This window comes from Oncorhynchus masou, unplaced genomic scaffold, assembly GCF_036934945.1.
Source record: "Oncorhynchus masou masou isolate Uvic2021 unplaced genomic scaffold, UVic_Omas_1.1 unplaced_scaffold_5246, whole genome shotgun sequence".
NCBI classification, from domain to species: Eukaryota; Metazoa; Chordata; class Actinopteri; order Salmoniformes; family Salmonidae; genus Oncorhynchus; species Oncorhynchus masou.
The window spans coordinates 207-18,140 of record NW_027011654.1 but is presented as its reverse complement, the minus strand read 5'-3'; the positions used below and the strand labels follow the sequence as shown (position 1 = coordinate 18,140).

General features: G+C 45.1%; 1 protein-coding gene across 1 annotated transcript; it reads left to right on the top strand.

Annotated features, from left to right (window-relative positions):
* Positions 1 to 430: 430 nt before the first annotated feature.
* LOC135535878 (non-structural maintenance of chromosomes element 4 homolog A-like) lies at positions 431 to 17,595 on the top strand (the record flags this gene model as incomplete). Its single annotated transcript, XM_064962293.1, has 8 exons — positions 431 to 511; positions 709 to 839; positions 1,048 to 1,199; positions 2,860 to 2,959; positions 6,947 to 7,037; positions 10,184 to 10,278; positions 16,993 to 17,041; positions 17,510 to 17,595. Coding segments are annotated over 8 exons (785 nt in total), but the record flags the coding sequence as incomplete, so codon positions are not given.
* Between the last annotated feature and the right edge of the window lie 339 nt (positions 17,596 to 17,934).

Below are 17,934 nucleotides of genomic sequence, written 5' to 3'. Positions count from 1 at the left end.
ATTACTGACTGTTGGAGCTAGAAACACAAGCATTAGATATTACTGCACTGTTGGAGCTAGAAACACAAGCATTTAGTTAGATACTACTGCACTGTTGGAGCTAGAAACACTAGCATTTAGTTAGATAGTGCTGACCTGTTGGAGCTAGAAACACTAGCATTTAGTTAGTTATTACTGACCTGTTGGAGCTAGAAACACAAGCATTTCACTCGCAATAACATCTGTTAAACATGTTTATGTGACAAATAACATTTGATTAGATTTGAACTCAGTAAAATCGCTGAAATTGTTTCTTGTTGCGTTTTATATATATATTTTGTGTTACGTATATTTATTTGGCAAACGTGATAGAACTTCAGCGACGTGGAAATTGATTACGATGATTTGTCCCAGTTGTACCTTGAACCTTCACCTTCTCTGTTTTTCCCAGAGAACAGAGAGGACATGTTGAGTCCCACCAACAACAAACTGACAGACGTGTTGGAGGAGGCTAACAAACTGTTTGCAGAAGGTATGATAGGATCGGTCCAATTCTTTGCATTGCATCCTTACCTTGAAATCATAGTCAGATGATTGTGATGATAGTCAGGCAAAAGTAGGGGTGGGGGGGTAGCTCTCACGAATCCAAGGAAGTTGTTTTAAAGTTGTTAATATCTTATATCCTCACTCTTTTCTTTGTCTTCACCCTCATGTTTTGTCCTCTCTCAGTCCGTCAGGCCCGCGAAGCAGCTCTCGACGCTCAGCTCCTGGTGCTGGCTACAGACCTGGGGAAGGAGAAGGCCAGCCAGCTACACGCTGAGGGATCAGCCTTCGACCCCTCAGCCTTCGCCGAACACCTGGTAAGTAGGAGGGAGGATGGGACTGGAGGAAGTGGAGGTAGATGAGGAGAGGAAGGTGGGGGAGGAGAAAGGGAAGGAGAGGGAGGTAGGGAAGGAGGAGGAGGGCAAGGAGAGAGGAGGGCAAGGAGAGGATTGTGGGAGGTGGTGAAGGCTAACGTTTATCAGATTGCAAACTCTTTATCCTTTGTGTTCTTATTGGTCCACCCAGTTGTCATTCATGGGTTTGAATCGCCTGGAGGATGAAGATGAGGAGGAGGAGGGTGGTGGTGCGAGCGGTGGCTACCTCCCCCAGGACGCGTGGCAGAGGGTGGCTCATAGAGCTCAACGCTGCTTCAGGACTGCTCCCTCCTTCCACTACATGTGAGTAGAGCAGAGCAGAGGGTAGCTAATAGTCAGCATGTTTGAGGGGATCAGTTGAATCGCTAATATTAAATAATGTTATTTGGGATGCAGGGTGATTTGTAACGTTCTAGATCAGGGATTCGGTACAGTCTGTTTGCAATGTAGTCCAACGCAGACTTCATCCACCTCACTTCATCCACCTCACTTCATCCACCTCACTTCATCTTCCAACTCTTTGGGATGCTTGGGGCAAAGGTCACCAAATATACGCAGAGAAAATGTGTACTGAACAAAAAATATAAACGCAGCATGCAACAATTTCATTGATTTTACTTCATTACAGTTCAGGAAATCTGTGAATTGAAATAAATAAATTAGCCCCTAATCTATGGATTTCACGATTGGAAATACAGGTAAGCATTTGTTGGTCACAGATGCCTTAAAAATTGGGCCTCAGTATTTCTTCACTGTATTTTTTTGCATTCAAATTGCCAACTATAAAATGCAATTGTGTTCGTTGTGCCTGCCCTCACCATAACCCCCCCCTCCACCATGGGGCTCTCTGTTCACATCAACAAACACCTTACCATAACCCCCCTGCCACCATGGGGCTCTCTGTTCACATCAGCAAACACCATACCATAACACCACCACCACCATGGGGCTCTCTGTTCACAACGTTGACATCAGCAAACACCATACCATAACCCCTCCACCACCATGGGGCTCTCTGTTCACAATGTTGACATCAACAAACACCATACCATAACCCCCCACCACCATGGGGCTCTCTGTTCAACGTTGACATTAGCAAACACCATACCATAACCCCACCTCCACCATGGGGCTCTCTGTTCACACGTTGACATCAACAAACACCATACCATAACCCCACCTCCACCATGGGGCTCTCTGTTCACAACGTTGACATCAACAAACACCATACCATAACCCCACCTCCACCATGGGGCTCTCTGTTCACAACGTTGACATCAACAAACACCATACCATAACCCCCACCACCATGGGGCTCTCTGTTCACAACGTTGACATCAGCAAACACCATACCATAACCCCCCCACCACCATGGGGCTCTCTGTTCACAACGTTGACATCAACAAACACAATACCATAACCCTCCCACCACCATGGGGCTCTCTGTTCACAACGTTGACATCAGCAAATCGCTCACCCACATGACGGACATAATTGCAAATTCTCTAAAACGATGTTGGAGGTGGCTTATGGTAGAGAAATTAACATTCAATTATCTAGCAACAGCTCTGGTGGACATTCCTGCAGTCAGCGTGCCAATTACACGTTCCCTCAACTTGAGACATCTGTGGCATTGCGTTGTGTTACAAAACTGCACATTTTAGAGTGGCCATTTATTGTCCCCAGCACAAGGTGTAACCTGTGTAAGGATCATGCTGTTTAATCAGCTTCTTGACGTGACACACCTGTCATGTGGATGGATTATCTTGTCAATGGAGAAATCCTCACTAACAAGGATGTAAACAAATGTGCACAAAATTTGAGAGAAATTAGCTTTTTGTGCGTATGGAACATTTCTGGGATCTTTTATTTCAGCTCATGGAACATGGGACCAACACTTTCCATGTTGCGTTTCTATTTAGTTCAGTGCGTAAAAGTCTCTGACTGTGTGTGTCTCTACCAGGATGGGGTCGTTCCTGGCTGAGTTGCCTCCGCCTCGCCAGAGGGTAGAGAGACAGAGGAAAGCTCCCTGCAAGGAAGCCAAGAGGATCATGCCCACTCAGGTCTCCGCTTTAACACTGAGCTGTAGAAGTCTCCCCCTTTTTCATACTGTTATTTGACCCCAACCTGACTGAACTGTAGGAGTCTCCCCCTTTTTCATTCTGTTATTTGACCCCAACCTGACTGAACTGTAGGAGTCTCCCCCTTTTTCATTCTGTTATTTGACCCCAACCTGACTGAACTGTAGAAGTCTCCCCTTTTTCATACTGTTATTTGACCCCAACCTGACTGAACTGTAGAAGTCTCCCCTTTTTCATACTGTTATTTGACCCCAACCTGACTGAACTGTAGGAGTCTCCCCCTTTTCATACTGTTATTTGACCCCAACCTGACTGAACTGTAGAAGTCTCCCCCTTTTTCATTCTGTTATTTGACCCCAACCTGACTGAACTGTAGAAGTCTCCCCCTTTTTCATACTGTTATTTGACCCCAACCTGACTGAACTGTAGAAGTCTCCCCCTTTTTCATACTGTTATTTGACCCCAACCTGACTGAACTGTAGGAGTCTCCCCCCTTTTCATTCTGTTATTTGACCCCAACCTGACTGAACTGTAGAAGTCTCCCCCTTTTTCATACTGTTATTTGACCCCAACCTGACTGAACTGTAGGAGTCTCCCCCTTTTTCATTCTGTTATTTGACCCCAACCTGACTGAACTGTAGGAGTCTCCCCCTTTTTCATTCTGTTATTTGACCCCAACCTGACTGAACTGTAGAAGTCTCCCCCTTTTTCATACTGTTATTTGACCCCAACCTGTATTCTCCTGTCACATTGTCTTTTCAAGGTTCCAGGGATAGAAATGAAGCTAGCCCGCTAGCCTGAGGCTAGTACCGTTCAGACCGGGCTAGTAGAAAATGTCTCATAGCTCTGATCTTAGACCTGGGTTCTACTAGCCTGGCTGGCCAGTTCATAAAATCCTTAAATTCTAGTGGATGACCAGCCCAGCCCAGTACAGTTTGGCTTGGCTTGGCTTGGCTTGGCTTGGCTTGGGCTTGGCTTGGCTTGATTTGGCTTGGCTTGGCTCGACCCTTCTCTGTTTTACATAAAGTTGCTCTGGGCTTTGTTAAGAGGATCAGTTTGATCAGCGATCAGCCTGAATGTACAGTAACAGTCAAAAGTCAAATCAAAAGACACACCAACTCATTCCAGGGTTTTCTTAATTATTATTATTCTTTATTTATTTTGACATATTTCTACATTGTAGAATAATAGTGAAGACAGAAAAACTATGGAAAAAACACACAATCATGTCGTAACCCAAAAAAAGTGTTAAACAAATTAAAATATATTTTATATTTGAGATTCTTTAAAATAGCTACCCTTTGCCTTGATGACAGCTTTGCACACGCTTGGCATTCTCTCAACCAGCTTCATGAGCTAGTCACCTGGAATGCATTTCAATTAACAGGTGTGACTTGTTAAATGTGAATTTGTGGAATTTCTTTCCATCTTAATGCGTTTGAGACAATCAGTTGTGTTGTGACCAGGTAGGGGTGGTATACAGAACATCGCCCTATTTGGTAAAAGACCAAGTCCATATTACGGCAAGAACAGCTCAAATAAGCAAAGAGAAACGACAGTCCATCATTACTTTAAGACATGAAGGTCAGTCAATCTGGAAAATTTCAAGAACGTTTCTTCAAGTGCGGTCGCAAAAACCATCAAGCGCTGTGATGAAACTGGCTCTCATGAGGACCGCCACAGGAAAGGAAGACCCAGAGTTACCTCTGCTGCAGAGGAGAAGGTCATTAGAGTTAACTGTCTCTCATGAGGACCACCACAGGAAAGGAAGACCCAGAGATACCTCTGCTGCAGAGGATAAGTTCATTAGTGTTAACTGGCTCTCATGAGGACCACCACAGGAAAGGAAGACCCAGAGATACCTCTGCTGCAGAGGATAAGTTCATTAGAGTTAACTGGCTCTCATGAGGACCGCCACAGGAAAGGAAGACCCAGAGTTACCTCTGCTGCAGAGGAGAAGGTCATTAGAGTTACCTGTCTCTCATGAGGACCGCCACACACTAACTGCACCTCCGATTCGAGGGAAAGAGGGAAATAAATAAATTCTTCACAGAGTTCAATCTATAGTTAACTGCACCTCAGATAGCAGTTCAAGTAACAGACACATCTCAACATCAACTGTTCAGAGGAGACGGCGTGAATCAGGCCTTCATGTTCAAATTGCTGCAAAGAAACCACTACTAACGGTCACCAATAAGAAGAAGATACTTGCTTGGGCCAAGAAACATGAGAAATGGACAATAGATGGGTGGAAATCTGTCCTTTAGTCTGATGTGAGATTTTTGGCTCCAACCACCGTGTCTTTGTGAGACACAGAGTAGGTGAACGGATGATCTCCGCATGTGTGGTTCCCACCGTGAAGCATGGAGGAGGTGTGATGGTGCTTTGCTGGTGACACTGTCAGTGATTTATTTAGAATTCAAGGCACACTTAACCAGCATGGCTACCACAGCATTCTGCAGCGATACACCATCCCATCTGGTTTGAGTTTAGTGGGACTATCATTTGTTTTTCAACAGGACAATGACCCAACACACCTCCAGGCTGTGTCAGGGCTATTTGACCAAGAAGGAGAGTGATGGAGTGCTGCATCAGATAACCTGGCCTCCACAATCACCCGACCTCAACCCAATTGAGATGGTTTGGGATGAGTTGGACCGAATAGAGTGAAGGAAAAGCAGCCAACAAGTACTCAGTATATGTGGGAAGACCTTCAAGAATGTTGGAAAAGCATTCCAGGTGAAGCTGGTTGAGAGAATGCCAAGAGTGTGCAAAGCTGTCATCAAGGCAAAGGGTGGTTACTTTGAATAATCTATAATCTAAAATATATTTAGATTTGTTTAACACTTTTTTGGTTACTACCTGATTCCATGTGTGTTATTTCATAGTTGTGATGTCTTCACTATTATTCTACAGTGTAGAAAATAGTAAAATGATTGAAAAACCCTGGAATGAGTAGGTGTGTCCAAACTTTTGACTTGTACTGTATGTGCTTAATATTTCTGTCACAATGGGGACTGTTTCTCTTTTGAAAAATAATATTTTTATTTAAAATTTTAATTTTTTGAATGTTACCCCCTTTTTCTCCCCAATTTCGTGGTATCCAATTGTTAGTAGCTACTATCTTGTCTCATCGCTACAACTCCCGTACGGGCTCGGGAGAGACGAAGGTCGAGAGCCATGCGTCCTCCGAAACACAACCCAACAAAGCCACACTGCTTCTTAACACAGCGCGCATCCAAACCCTCTCTAACCCGGACGACGCTAGGCCAATTGTGCGTCGCCCCATGGACCTCCCGGTCGCGGCCAGCTGCGACAGAGCCTGAGCTCGAACCCAGAGTCTCTGATGGCACAGCCTTAGACCACTGAGTCTCTGGTGGCACAGCCTTAGACCACTGAGTCTCTGGTGGCACAGCCTTAGACCACTGAGTCTCTGGTGGCACAGCCTTAGACCACTGAGTCTCTGGTGGCACAGCCTTAGACCACTGAGTCTCTGGTGGCACAGCCTTAGACCACAGAGTCTCTGGTGGCACAGCCTTAGACCACTGAGTCTCTGGTGGCACAGCCTTAGACCACAGAGTCTCTGGTGGCACAGCCTTAGACCACTGAGTCTCTGGTGGCACAGCCTTAGACCACTGAGTCTCTGGTGGCACAGCCTTAGACCACTGAGTCTCTGGTGGCACAGCCTTAGACCACTGAGTCTCTGGTGGCACAGTTAGACCACTGAGTCTCTGGTGGCACAGCCTTAGACCACTGAGTCTCTGGTGGCACAGCCTTAGACCACTGAGTCTCTGGTGGCACAGCCTTAGACCACTGAGTCTCTGGTGGCACAGCCTTAGACCACTGAGTCTCTGGTGGCACAGCCTTAGACCACTGCGCCACCCGGGAGGCCCCTGAAAAATATTTTTTTATCTCAACGAGACGAACTTAAATAAATTAATAAATGTTTGATGTTATTGTCTGTTCCAGTTGAGGAGGATGGAGGAGTCTCACCAGGAAGCTACAGAGAAGGAGGTAGAGAGGATTCTGGGATACCTGCAGGGCTACTTCAATGACGACCGTGAGTCATGACTGTTTCAAGGACTGTCTCTTTACAATTGTACAAAGGAAAACACAAGACAACAGAACTAAACAGAAAGGAATGAAAAAAGATTAAACAGATTAGGGCTCAAGGAAAAGAAGGTTGTGATGACTCTGACTCTGACTCTAGCTATGACTCTGACTATGACTCTAACATACCTTAAGGGAACATTTCGACATTTGTTGTATGGTTAGTGAGAAAGTCCATATTGCATATGTAAGGTCCCTTACTAGACGTCCGAAAACATTTGTAAAATTCGGGGACGGCGTCGGGCCGAGCGGCAGGGCCAGACCTACCGGGAAGTCATCAAATGAACTTTGTCGGACATTCGGTTTTCGTTTTATAAAATAATCAAATTTTGGTCATTTTTCCACTATCCCGGAAAATCCCACAAGAGGGCATAAGCAATCATATTGCAATTAGACAAAACATCACGAATCACGACGGGGCCTTATCTCGAAAACTGAAAATATTTTGAAGCCGAAACTTGGTGAGCATAGGTTTGGCATAATGGGCAGTTGGCCCCGAACAAGATGGCGTCCAGGCCTCAACGGTTTTGAGTTATGGCCATTTTTCTGGGATTAAAGGTCCAAAATGAAAATAGAGAAATTATTTTTCACTTCACGTCAAAGTCAAGGAGCCTCCGGTGTCAATAAAACAAAATCAGCCATTTTTCTATCGTCATTTAAGAGAAATCGTACAATGACAGATTGGTGATGTTCAAATATAGTTTTTTTTTTTTCAACAGTTACAGATCCAGTTGCAGGGTGTTCATACGAATATTTTTAAAGTGTGCTGCGGAGCTCTGCAAGATTTCTGTGATTTTCTATGATTTTCTGAAATAACACACACTCACTAAACCCTCCGTAAATAACTCAGTTCTTAACGTAAAGACTTAAAACTCAGGATTCTGTAAAGGCATACCCCAATCAGGATATGGGTTTATTTATAGCTTCCTGTACCAACAGGAAGTGCCTTAAATGGTGTCATAGTGGCTGTTTCCAAGGGTTAAAAAAGGTCAGATCTTTTCAAAACTTCATATGCGTGATTAGGCAACCCTCCTGAACTGTAAAATCAGTAATTTCTCCCAACAGATGTCAAAGAAAAGCTCTCACACACACACACACAGCAAGGATGGAGTGACAAAGCGCGGTGCTTAAAGACACAGAGAGCAGGCAATGGCATAAACATAATCCCAAGGCCGTGCCGAGTTCAACGAGATATCCCGCTTGACCGTAGCTCGCTCGGTCTAATTGACACAAAATTCGAAAGAATTTCTAAAAACAGTCCAGAAAGCACTTTTTTAGGGGTGTGTGAAGTTTTTTATGAAATTTTGCAATTTTTGACTTTTGACTTCCTATGAAATCATATTGCAAATGGACAAAACATATGCCTTATGCGCAAGTAATTAAAAAAAACATTTATGATAATAAAATTGGATAAAAGTATATTCATACAGTTCTTACACATGTGTAATTGACAAAAAAAGCGAAAGAATTTCGAAAAACGGTCCAGAAAGCACTTTTTTAAGGGGTGATAAGTTTTTGACAATAAATTCATTTTTTCAAAATTTGGCTTTTGGATGTTGACTTGGGGTCCATTTCCTATATGAAAAACCACGGTGGAGCGCACCCGCCACCTGTTGGATTTTTGAAGTGTTACAACTGGCAATTGCCATATGGCATTTGAAAAACATTTTGCATGAATCAACGCCGAATTGGGTGGTATTGGCCATTATGTACATGGTTTGCCCTATGCCAATGTTTTCCCATTCATTTTTGTCCATTTCAGGGGGGTATTCCCTTACTGTAGCTATGACTCTGACTCTAGCTATGAGTCTGACTGACTCTGACTATGACTCTAGCTATGACTCTGACTATGACTCTAGCTATGACTCTGACTATGACTCTAACTGTAGCTATGACTCTGACTCTAGCTATGACTCTGACTCTAGCTATGACTATGACTCTAGCTATGACTCTGACTCTAGCTATGACTCTAGCTATTACTCTGACTCTGAATCTAGCTATGACTCGGACTCTAGCTATGACTCTAGCTATGACTCTAGCTATGACTCGGACTCTAGCTATGACTCGGACTCTAGATATGACTCGGACTCTAGCTATGCCTCGGACTCTAGCTATGCCTCGGACTCAAGCTATGACTCTAGCTCTGACCATGACTCTGACTCGAGCTATGACTATGACTCTAGCTATGACTCGGAATCCAGCTATGACCATAACTCTGACTCTAGCTATGACTATGACTCTGACTCTAGCTATGACTAGGACTCTGGCTCTGACCATGACTCTGACTCTAGCTATGACTGCAGCATCCACCGAGAGGCTCTTGGGTACACTGCAGCATCCACCTAGAGGCTCTTGGGTACACTGCAGCATCCACCGAGAGGCTCTTGAGTACACTGCAGCATCCACCCAGAGGCTCTTGGGTAAACTACAGCATCCACCCAGAGGCTCTTGGGTACACTGCAGCATCCACCTAGAGGCTCTTGCCGCCAAGGGAATGCCTGACAGTTTGAAAGATGTTTTGGACACCAGTGAAAATGGTGAAACTTTGTTTCAGTAAGGCCCCTGAACTCTCGTGTATTTTCTGCATTATGCAATGAGCTGGGTAGCGACCATGTAACGCTTTGACAACATACAGAAGAGCGCTGGTTATCAAGGGGCAAAGTATTGACACGTTTTTTGAATTAAGAGATGAGCTTAAAGTTTTCTTAACTGACCATAATTTTCACTTTGTCTGACCGCTTGCTTCCATGATGATGAGTTTCTCACACGACTGGCCTATCTGGGTGATGTTTTTTCTCACCTGAATGATCTGACTCTAGGATAACAGGGACTCTTCACAACTATATCCAATGTGCGGGACAAAATTGAGGCTATGATGAAGAAGTTGGAGCTCTTCTCTGTCTGCATTAACAAGGACAACACACAGGTCTTTCCATCATTGTATGATTTTTGTTGTTGTCTGCAAATGAACTCAAGCTTACGGACAATGTCAAATGTGACCTCCGTGGCAAAGGTTTGTTTGTAGACGTTAAATGATTTGATATTAGTTGGTTAAAGAGCTATGTGTCATGTGCCTCTCTCCCCGTGTATCTCCAGCCACATCTCCCATCTCCTACTATGAGTTTGTCATAGACCCCACCTCCTTCTCCCGCTCGGTGGAGAACATCTTCCACACCTCCTTCCTGGTCAGGGTGAGTGGTACATGTTGGATAGTTCAGATCAATATGTCGGCACCTTTTTTTACATGATTGACTATTTATTGTAAAATAACTTTTAATTGTGTATTTGTTTGATTTACAACTGCACAGGGCCGAGGAAAAAAATGCGTAATCAAAACTGATACTTAGATGTAAAATTAATTTGATTGGAGGTAAGGGATTCTTGATTGTATTATTTATCTTATCTTAAGGTGCCAACAGGCCAAACATTGACATTCAACCAGTTTAAAAAGAAACAAACGGAACATTCTACTCCACTGCACTCTATTGTAAAGTGCAACGGTGACAGTATATTGACTGCATCTGTAGGTACTACCTACCGTAGTACCTACCGTAGTACTTACCGGGGTGGCAGGGTAGCCCAGTGGTTAGAGCATTGGACTAGTAACCGAAAGGTTGCCAGTTCAAATCCCCGAGCTGACAAGATACAAATCTGTTGTTCTGCCCCTGAACAAGGCCGTCATTGAAAATAAGAATATGTTCCCAACTGACTTGCCTAGTTAAATAAAGGTAAAATATAAACATTTAAAAAAATATGTTTGTGTCTGTAGGTAGTAGCTACCGTAGATATGAAAAAAAGGACTTCCCTGAACTTGTTGTCTCTAGCTACCGTAGATATGAAAAAAAGGACTCCCCTGAACTTGTTGTCTCTAGCTACCGTAGATATGAAAAGACAACTCCCCTGAACTTGTTGTCTCTAGCTACCGTAGATATGAAAAGACAACTCCCCTGAACTTGTTGTCTCTAGCTACCGTAGATATGAAAAAACGACTCCCCTGAACTTGTTGTCTCTAGCTACCGTAGATATGAAAAGACAACTCCCCTGAACTTGTCTCTAGCTACCGTAGATATGAAAAGACAACTCCCCTGAACTTGTTGTCTCTAGCTACCGTAGATATGAAAAGACGACTCCCCTGAACTTGTTGTCTCTAGCTACCGTAGATATGAAAAGACAACTCCCCTGAACTTGTTGTCTCTAGCTACCGTAGATATGAAAAGACAACTCCCCTGAACTTGTTGTCTCTAGCTACCGTAGATATGAAAAGACAACTCCCTGAACTTGTTGTCTCTAGCTACCGTAGATATGAAAAGACGACTCCCCTGAACTTGTTGTCTCTAGCTACCGTAGATATGAAAAGACAACTCCCCTGAACTTGTTGTCTCTAGCTACCGTAGATATGAAAAGACAACTCCCTGAACTTGTTGTCTCTAGCTACCGTAGATATGAAAAGACAACTCCCCTGAACTTGTTGTCTCTAGCTACCGTAGATATGAAAAGACAACTCCCCTGAACTTGTTGTCTCTAGCTACCGTAGATATGAAAAGACAACTCCCCTGAACTTGTTGTCTCTAGCTACCGTAGATATGAAAAGACAACTCCCCTGAACTTGTTGTCTCTAGCTACCGTAGATATGAAAAGACAACTCCCCTGAACTTGTCTCTAGCTACCGTAGATATGAAAAGACAACTCCCCTGAACTTGTTGTCTCTAGCTACCGTAGATATGAAAAGACAATTCCCCTGAAGCTTGTTTATCGTAGAGCAGAACAACCAACACATTTGTGTCCATGTTGGTGACATTTAGTTTTGTAGCTCCAGCGGTTCAGTCCGTGGAAGACGTCTCGGAAATGAGGGCGTCCGATAGAGAGTTCAGACGACTGCCGTAAAGCTTGTGGATGGCGTGCAGCCTAACAAACATCACCGTTGTGTTCACGGGACTCTCGTATTTCTAAGGTGGTGACTAATTAGTGTGTGTATTATTTTTTGTCCGCATCTTCTCATGTCCGCTGTCGCAAGTCCGAACTTATGGAAAAGAAGCAAAGTTTATAGGGAGGATTGAGCTGCTACAAGAAACACAGGTTACGTACGTAACCGCGGTTACGCGTGCTATTGCATCACTCCAATATGGTATCCTTCCGCACAGGCAGGATACACTCGTCAGTCGCGTCTACCGGGTAGTGCTGCGGTCGACCGCCTTAAAAAGCTGCTGCCGCGGCACTACTTCCTTTATCGAGGCGCCGTAGATCACTGACAAAGACGATTGGCTCACAAAACTGTGGGCCAATCGTATTTATACAAAAGTATGTGTATAGTGCCAACTGTAAAGTTTGGTGGATAAGGAATAATGGTCTTGGGCTGTTTTTCATTGGTTCAGGCCCCTTAGTTCCAGTGAAGGGAAATCTTAACTCTACAGCATACAATGACATTCTAGACAGTTCTGTGCTTCCAACTTTAAGGCAACAGTATGGGGAAGGGCCTTTCCTGTTTCAGCATGACAACGCCCCCGAACACAAAGCCAGGTCCATACAGAAATGGTTTGTCGAGATCGGTGTGAAAGACTTGACTGTCCCCCACAGAGCCCTGACCTCAACCCCATCAAACACCTTTGGGATGAATTGGAACACCGACTGCGAGCCAGGCCTTAATCGCCCAAAATCAGCGCCCGACCTCACTAATGCTCCTGTGGCTGAATGGAAGCAAGTCCTCACAGCAATGTTCCAACATCTAGTGGAAAGCCTTCCCAGAAGAGTGGAGGCTGTTATAGCAGCAATGTTCCAACATCTAGTGGAAAGCCTTCCCAGAAGAGTGGAGGCTGTTATAGCAGCAATGTTCCTACATCTAGTGGAAAGCCTTCCCAGGAGAGTGGAGGCTGTTATAGCAGCAATGTTCCAACATCTAGTGGAAAGCCTTCCCAGGAGAGTGGAGGCTGTTATAGCAGCAATGTTCCAACATCTAGTGGAAAGCCTTCCCAGAAGAGTGGAGGCTGTTATAGCAGCAATGTTCAACCATCTAGTGGAAAGCCTTCCCAGAGGAGTGGAGGCTGTTATAGCAGCAATGTTCAACCATCTAGTGGAAAGCCTTCCCAGAAGAGTGGAGGCTGTTATAGCAGCAATGTTCCAACATCTAGTGGAAAGCCTTCCCAGAAGAGTGGAGGCTGTTATAGCAGCAATGTTCCAACATCTAGTGGAAAGCCTTCCCAGAAGAGTGGAGGTTGTTATAGCAGCAATGTTCCAACATCTAGTGGAAAGCCTTCCCAGAAGAGTGGAGGCTGTTATAGCAGCAATGTTCCTACATCTAGTGGAAAGCCTTCCCAGAAGAGTGGAGGTTGTTATAGCAGCAATGTTCCTACATCTAGTGGAAAGCCTTCCCAGAAGAGTGGAGGTTGTTATAGCAGCAATGTTCCAACATCTAGTGGAAAGCCTTCCCAGAAGAGTGGAGGCTGTTATAGCAACAATGTTCCAACATCTAGTGGAAAGCCTTCCCAGAAGAGTGGAGGCTGTTATAGCAGCAATGTTCCAACATCTAGTAGAAAGCCTTCCCAGAAGAGTGGAGGCTGTTATAGCAGCAATGTCCCAACATCTAGTGGAAAGCCTTCCCAGAAGAGTGGAGGCTGTTATAGCAGCAATGTTCCAACATCTAGTGGAAAGCCTTCCCAGAAGAGTGGAGGTTGTTATAGCAGCAATGTTCCAACATCTAGTGGAAAGCCTTCCCAGAAGAGAGGAGGCTGTTATAGCAGCAATGTTCCTACATCTAGTGGAAAGCCTTCCCAGAAGAGTGGAGGTTGTTATAGCAGCAATGTTCCTACATCTAGTGGAAAGCCTTCCCAGAAGAGTGGAGGTTGTTATAGCAGCAATGTTCCAACATCTAGTGGAAAGCCTTCCCAGAAGAGTGGAGGCTGTTATAGCAACAATGTTCCAACATCTAGTGGAAAGCCTTCCCAGAAGAGTGGAGGCTGTTATAGCAGCAATGTTCCAACATCTAGTAGAAAGCCTTCCCAGAAGAGTGGAGGCTGTTATAGCAGCAATGTCCCAACATCTAGTGGAAAGCCTTCCCAGAAGAGTGGAGGCTGTTATAGCAGCAATGTTCCTACATCTAGTGGAAAGCCTTCCCAGAAGAGTGGAGGCTGTTATAGCAGCAATGTTCCTACATCTAGTGGAAAGCCTTCCCAGAAGAGTGGAGGCTGTTATAGCAGCAATGTTCCAACATCTAGTGGAAAGCCTTCCCAGAAGAGTGGAGGCTGTTATAGCAGCAATGTTCCTACATCTAGTGGAAAGCCTTCCCAGAAGAGTGGAGGCTGTTATAGCAGCAATGTTCCAACATCTAGTGGAAAGCCTTCCCAGAAGAGTGGAGGCTGTTATAGCAGCAATGTTCCAACATCTAGTGGAAAGCCTTCCCAGAACAGTGGAGGCTGTTATAGCAGCAATGTTCCAACATCTAGTGGAAAGCCTTCCCAGAAGAGTGGAGGCTGTTATAGCAGCAATGTTCCAACATCTAGTGGAAAGCCTTCCCAGAAGAGTGGAGGCTGTTATAGCAGCAATGTTTCAACATCTAGTGGAAAGCCTTCCCAGGAGAGTGGAGGCTGTTATAGCAGCAATGTTCCAACATCTAGTGGAAAGCCTTCCCAGAAGAGTGGAGGCTGTTATAGCAGCAATGTCCCAACATCTAGTGGAAAGCCTTCCCAGGAGAGTGGAGGCTGTAATAGCAGCAATGTTCCAACATCTAGTGGAAAGCCTTCCCAGAAGAGTGGAGGTTGTTATAGCAGCAATGTCCCAACATCTAGTGGAAAGCCTTCCCAGAAGAGTGGAGGTTGTTATAGCAGCAATGTTCCAACATCTAGTGGAAAGCCTTCCCAGAAGAGTGGAGGCTGTTATAGCAGCAATGTTCCAACATCTAGTGGAAAGCCTTCCCTGAAGAGTGGAGGCTGTTATAGCAGCAATGTTCCAACATCTAGTGGAAAGCCTTCCCAGAAGAGTGGAGGCTGTTATAGCAGCAATGTTCCAACATCTAGTGGAAAGCCTTCCCAGAAGAGTGGAGGCTGTTATAGCAGCAATGTTCCTACATCTAGTGGAAAGACTTCCCAGAACAGTGGAGGCTGTTATAGCAGTAATGTTCCAACATCTAGTGGAAAGCCTTCCCAGAAGAGAGGAGGCTGTTATAGCAGCAATGTTCCTACATCTAGTGGAAAGCCTTCCCAGAAGAGTGGAGGCTGTTATAGCAGCAATGTTCCAACATCTAGTGGAAAGCCTTCCCAGAAGAGTGGAGGCTGTTATAGCAGCAATGTTCCAACATCTAGTGGAAAGCCTTCCCAGAAGAGTGGAGGCTGTTATAGCAGCAATGTTCCAACATCTAGTGGAAAGCCTTCCCAGAAGAGTGGAGGCTGTTATAGCAGCAATGTTCCAACATCTAGTGGAAAGCCTTCCCAGAAGAGTGGAGGCTGTTATAGCAGCAATGTTCCAACATCTAGTGGAAAGCCTTCCCAGAAGAGTGGAGGCTGTTATAGCAGCAATGTTCCAACATCTAGTGGAAAGCCTTCCCAGAAGAGTGGAGGCTGTTATAGCAGCAATGTTCCAACATCTAGTGGAAAGCCTTCCCAGAAGAGTGGAGGCTGTTATAGCAGCAATGTTCCAACATCTAGTGGAAAGCCTTCCCAGAAGAGTGGAGGCTGTTATAGCAGCAATGTTCCAACATCTAGTGGAAAGCCTTCCCAGAAGAGTGGAGGCTGTTATAGCAGCAATGTTCCTACATCTAGTGGAAAGCCTTCCCAGAAGAGTGGAGGCTGTTATAGCAGCAATGTTCCAACATCTAGTGGAAAGCCTTCCCAGAAGAGTGGAGGCTGTTATAGCAACAATGTTCCAACATCTAGTGGAAAGCCTTCCCAGAACAGTGGAGGCTGTTATAGCAGCAATGTTCCAACATCTAGTGGAAAGCCTTCCCAGAAGAGTGGAGGCTGTTATAGCAGCAATGTTCAACATCTAGTGGAAAGCCTTCCCAGAAGAGTGGAGGCTGTTATAGCAGCAATGTTTCAACATCTAGTGGAAAGCCTTCCCAGGAGAGTGGAGGCTGTTATAGCAGCAATGTTCAACATCTAGTGGAAAGCCTTCCCAGAAGAGTGGAGGCTGTTATAGCAGCAATGTTCCATCATCTAGTGGAAAGCCTTCCCAGAAGAGTGGAGGCTGTTATAGCAGCAAGGTTCCAACATCTAGTGGAAAGCCTTCCCAGAAGAGTGGAGGCTGTTATAGCAGCAATGTTCCAACATCTAGCGGAGCCTTCCCCAGAAGACTGGAGGCTGTTATAGCAGCAATGTTCCAACATCTTGTGGAAAGCCTTCCCAGAAGAGTGGAGGCTGTAATAGCAGCAATGTTCCTACATCTAGTGGAAAGCCTTCCCAGAAGAGTGGGTCTGTTATAGCAGCAATGTTCCAACATCTAGTGGAGCCTTCCCAGTGAGGCTGTTATAGCAGCAATATTCCAACATCTAGTGGAAAGCCTTCCCAGAAGAGTGGCTGAGCAGCAATGTTCCAACATCAGCGGAAAGCCTTCCCAGAGTGGAGGCTGTTATTGCAGCAATGTTCCAACATCTTGTGGAAAGCCTTCCCAGAGAGTGGAGGCTGTAATAGCAGCAATGTTCCTACATCTAGTGGAAAGCCTTCCCAGAATAGTGGGCTGTTATGCAATGTTCCAACATCTAGTGGAAAGCCTTCCCAGAAGGTGGAGGGAGGCTGTTTTCACAGCAAAATGGGGGGACCAACTCCATATTAAAGCCCATGATTTTAGAATGAGCCGGTCGACGGGCAGGTTTCCACATACTTTTGGTCATGTAGTGTATTATTCTACATGATAGGAGGTAGCAGCCTCTAACACCTCTCCTGTCTCTTCTCTTATTGGTGGATTATGATGGCGTTTGTCAGGATGGTGTGGCGAGGATGTACCTGGACCACGATAAACTTCCTTGTATCGGTGAGAAAACAACCCATGATATGTTTAGCTGGTTTTGGAGATCATTCTTCACTGGGCTTTACTGTTGCTGTTCTTCTTGGGTCATTCATGTTATCTTGTGGGTTCCGGTCCGTGTGTGTGTGTGTGTGTGTGTGTGTGTGTGTGTGTGTGTGTGTGTGTGTGTGTGTATGTGTGTGTGTGTCTCTGTCTCTGTCTGTGTGTGTCTGTGTGTCTGTGTGTGTCTCTGTCTGTGTGTGTCCGAGTCTGTGTGTGTGTGTGTCTCTGTCTGCGTGTGTGTGTGTGTGTGTCTCTGTGTGTCTCTGTGTGCGTGTGTGTGTGTGTGCGTGTGTGTGTGTGTGTGTGTGTGTGTGTGTGTGTGTGTGTGTGTGTGTGTGTGTGTGTGTGTGTGTGTGTGTGTGTGTGTGTGTGTGTGTGTGTGTGTGTGTGTGTGTGTGTGTGTGTGTGTGTGTGTGTGTGTGTGTGTGACAGCTCCTGTAGAAGAAGGGGAGGTGGAGGCTGGTGGAACATCCAGCAGACAGCAGTGTGTCATCTCCATCAGCCCCAAGAGTTGGAAGGTACACACACACACATAAATACTACAGATACACATACACACACACACATATACACACACACAGACTATACACACACTACATACACACACATACACACACACACAGACACACACACATAGTTCATGCACACACATATACTACACACACAGACTTACACACACACATGAACTGTTTCTCCTTCCCTAGTACATAACACAGAGTCTATACAGGTGCATAACACAGACTATACACACACATAACACACACACACACAGACATACACACAGACATACACACATACACACACAGGTACACATACACACACAGACTATAACACACACATACTATACAGGTACATAA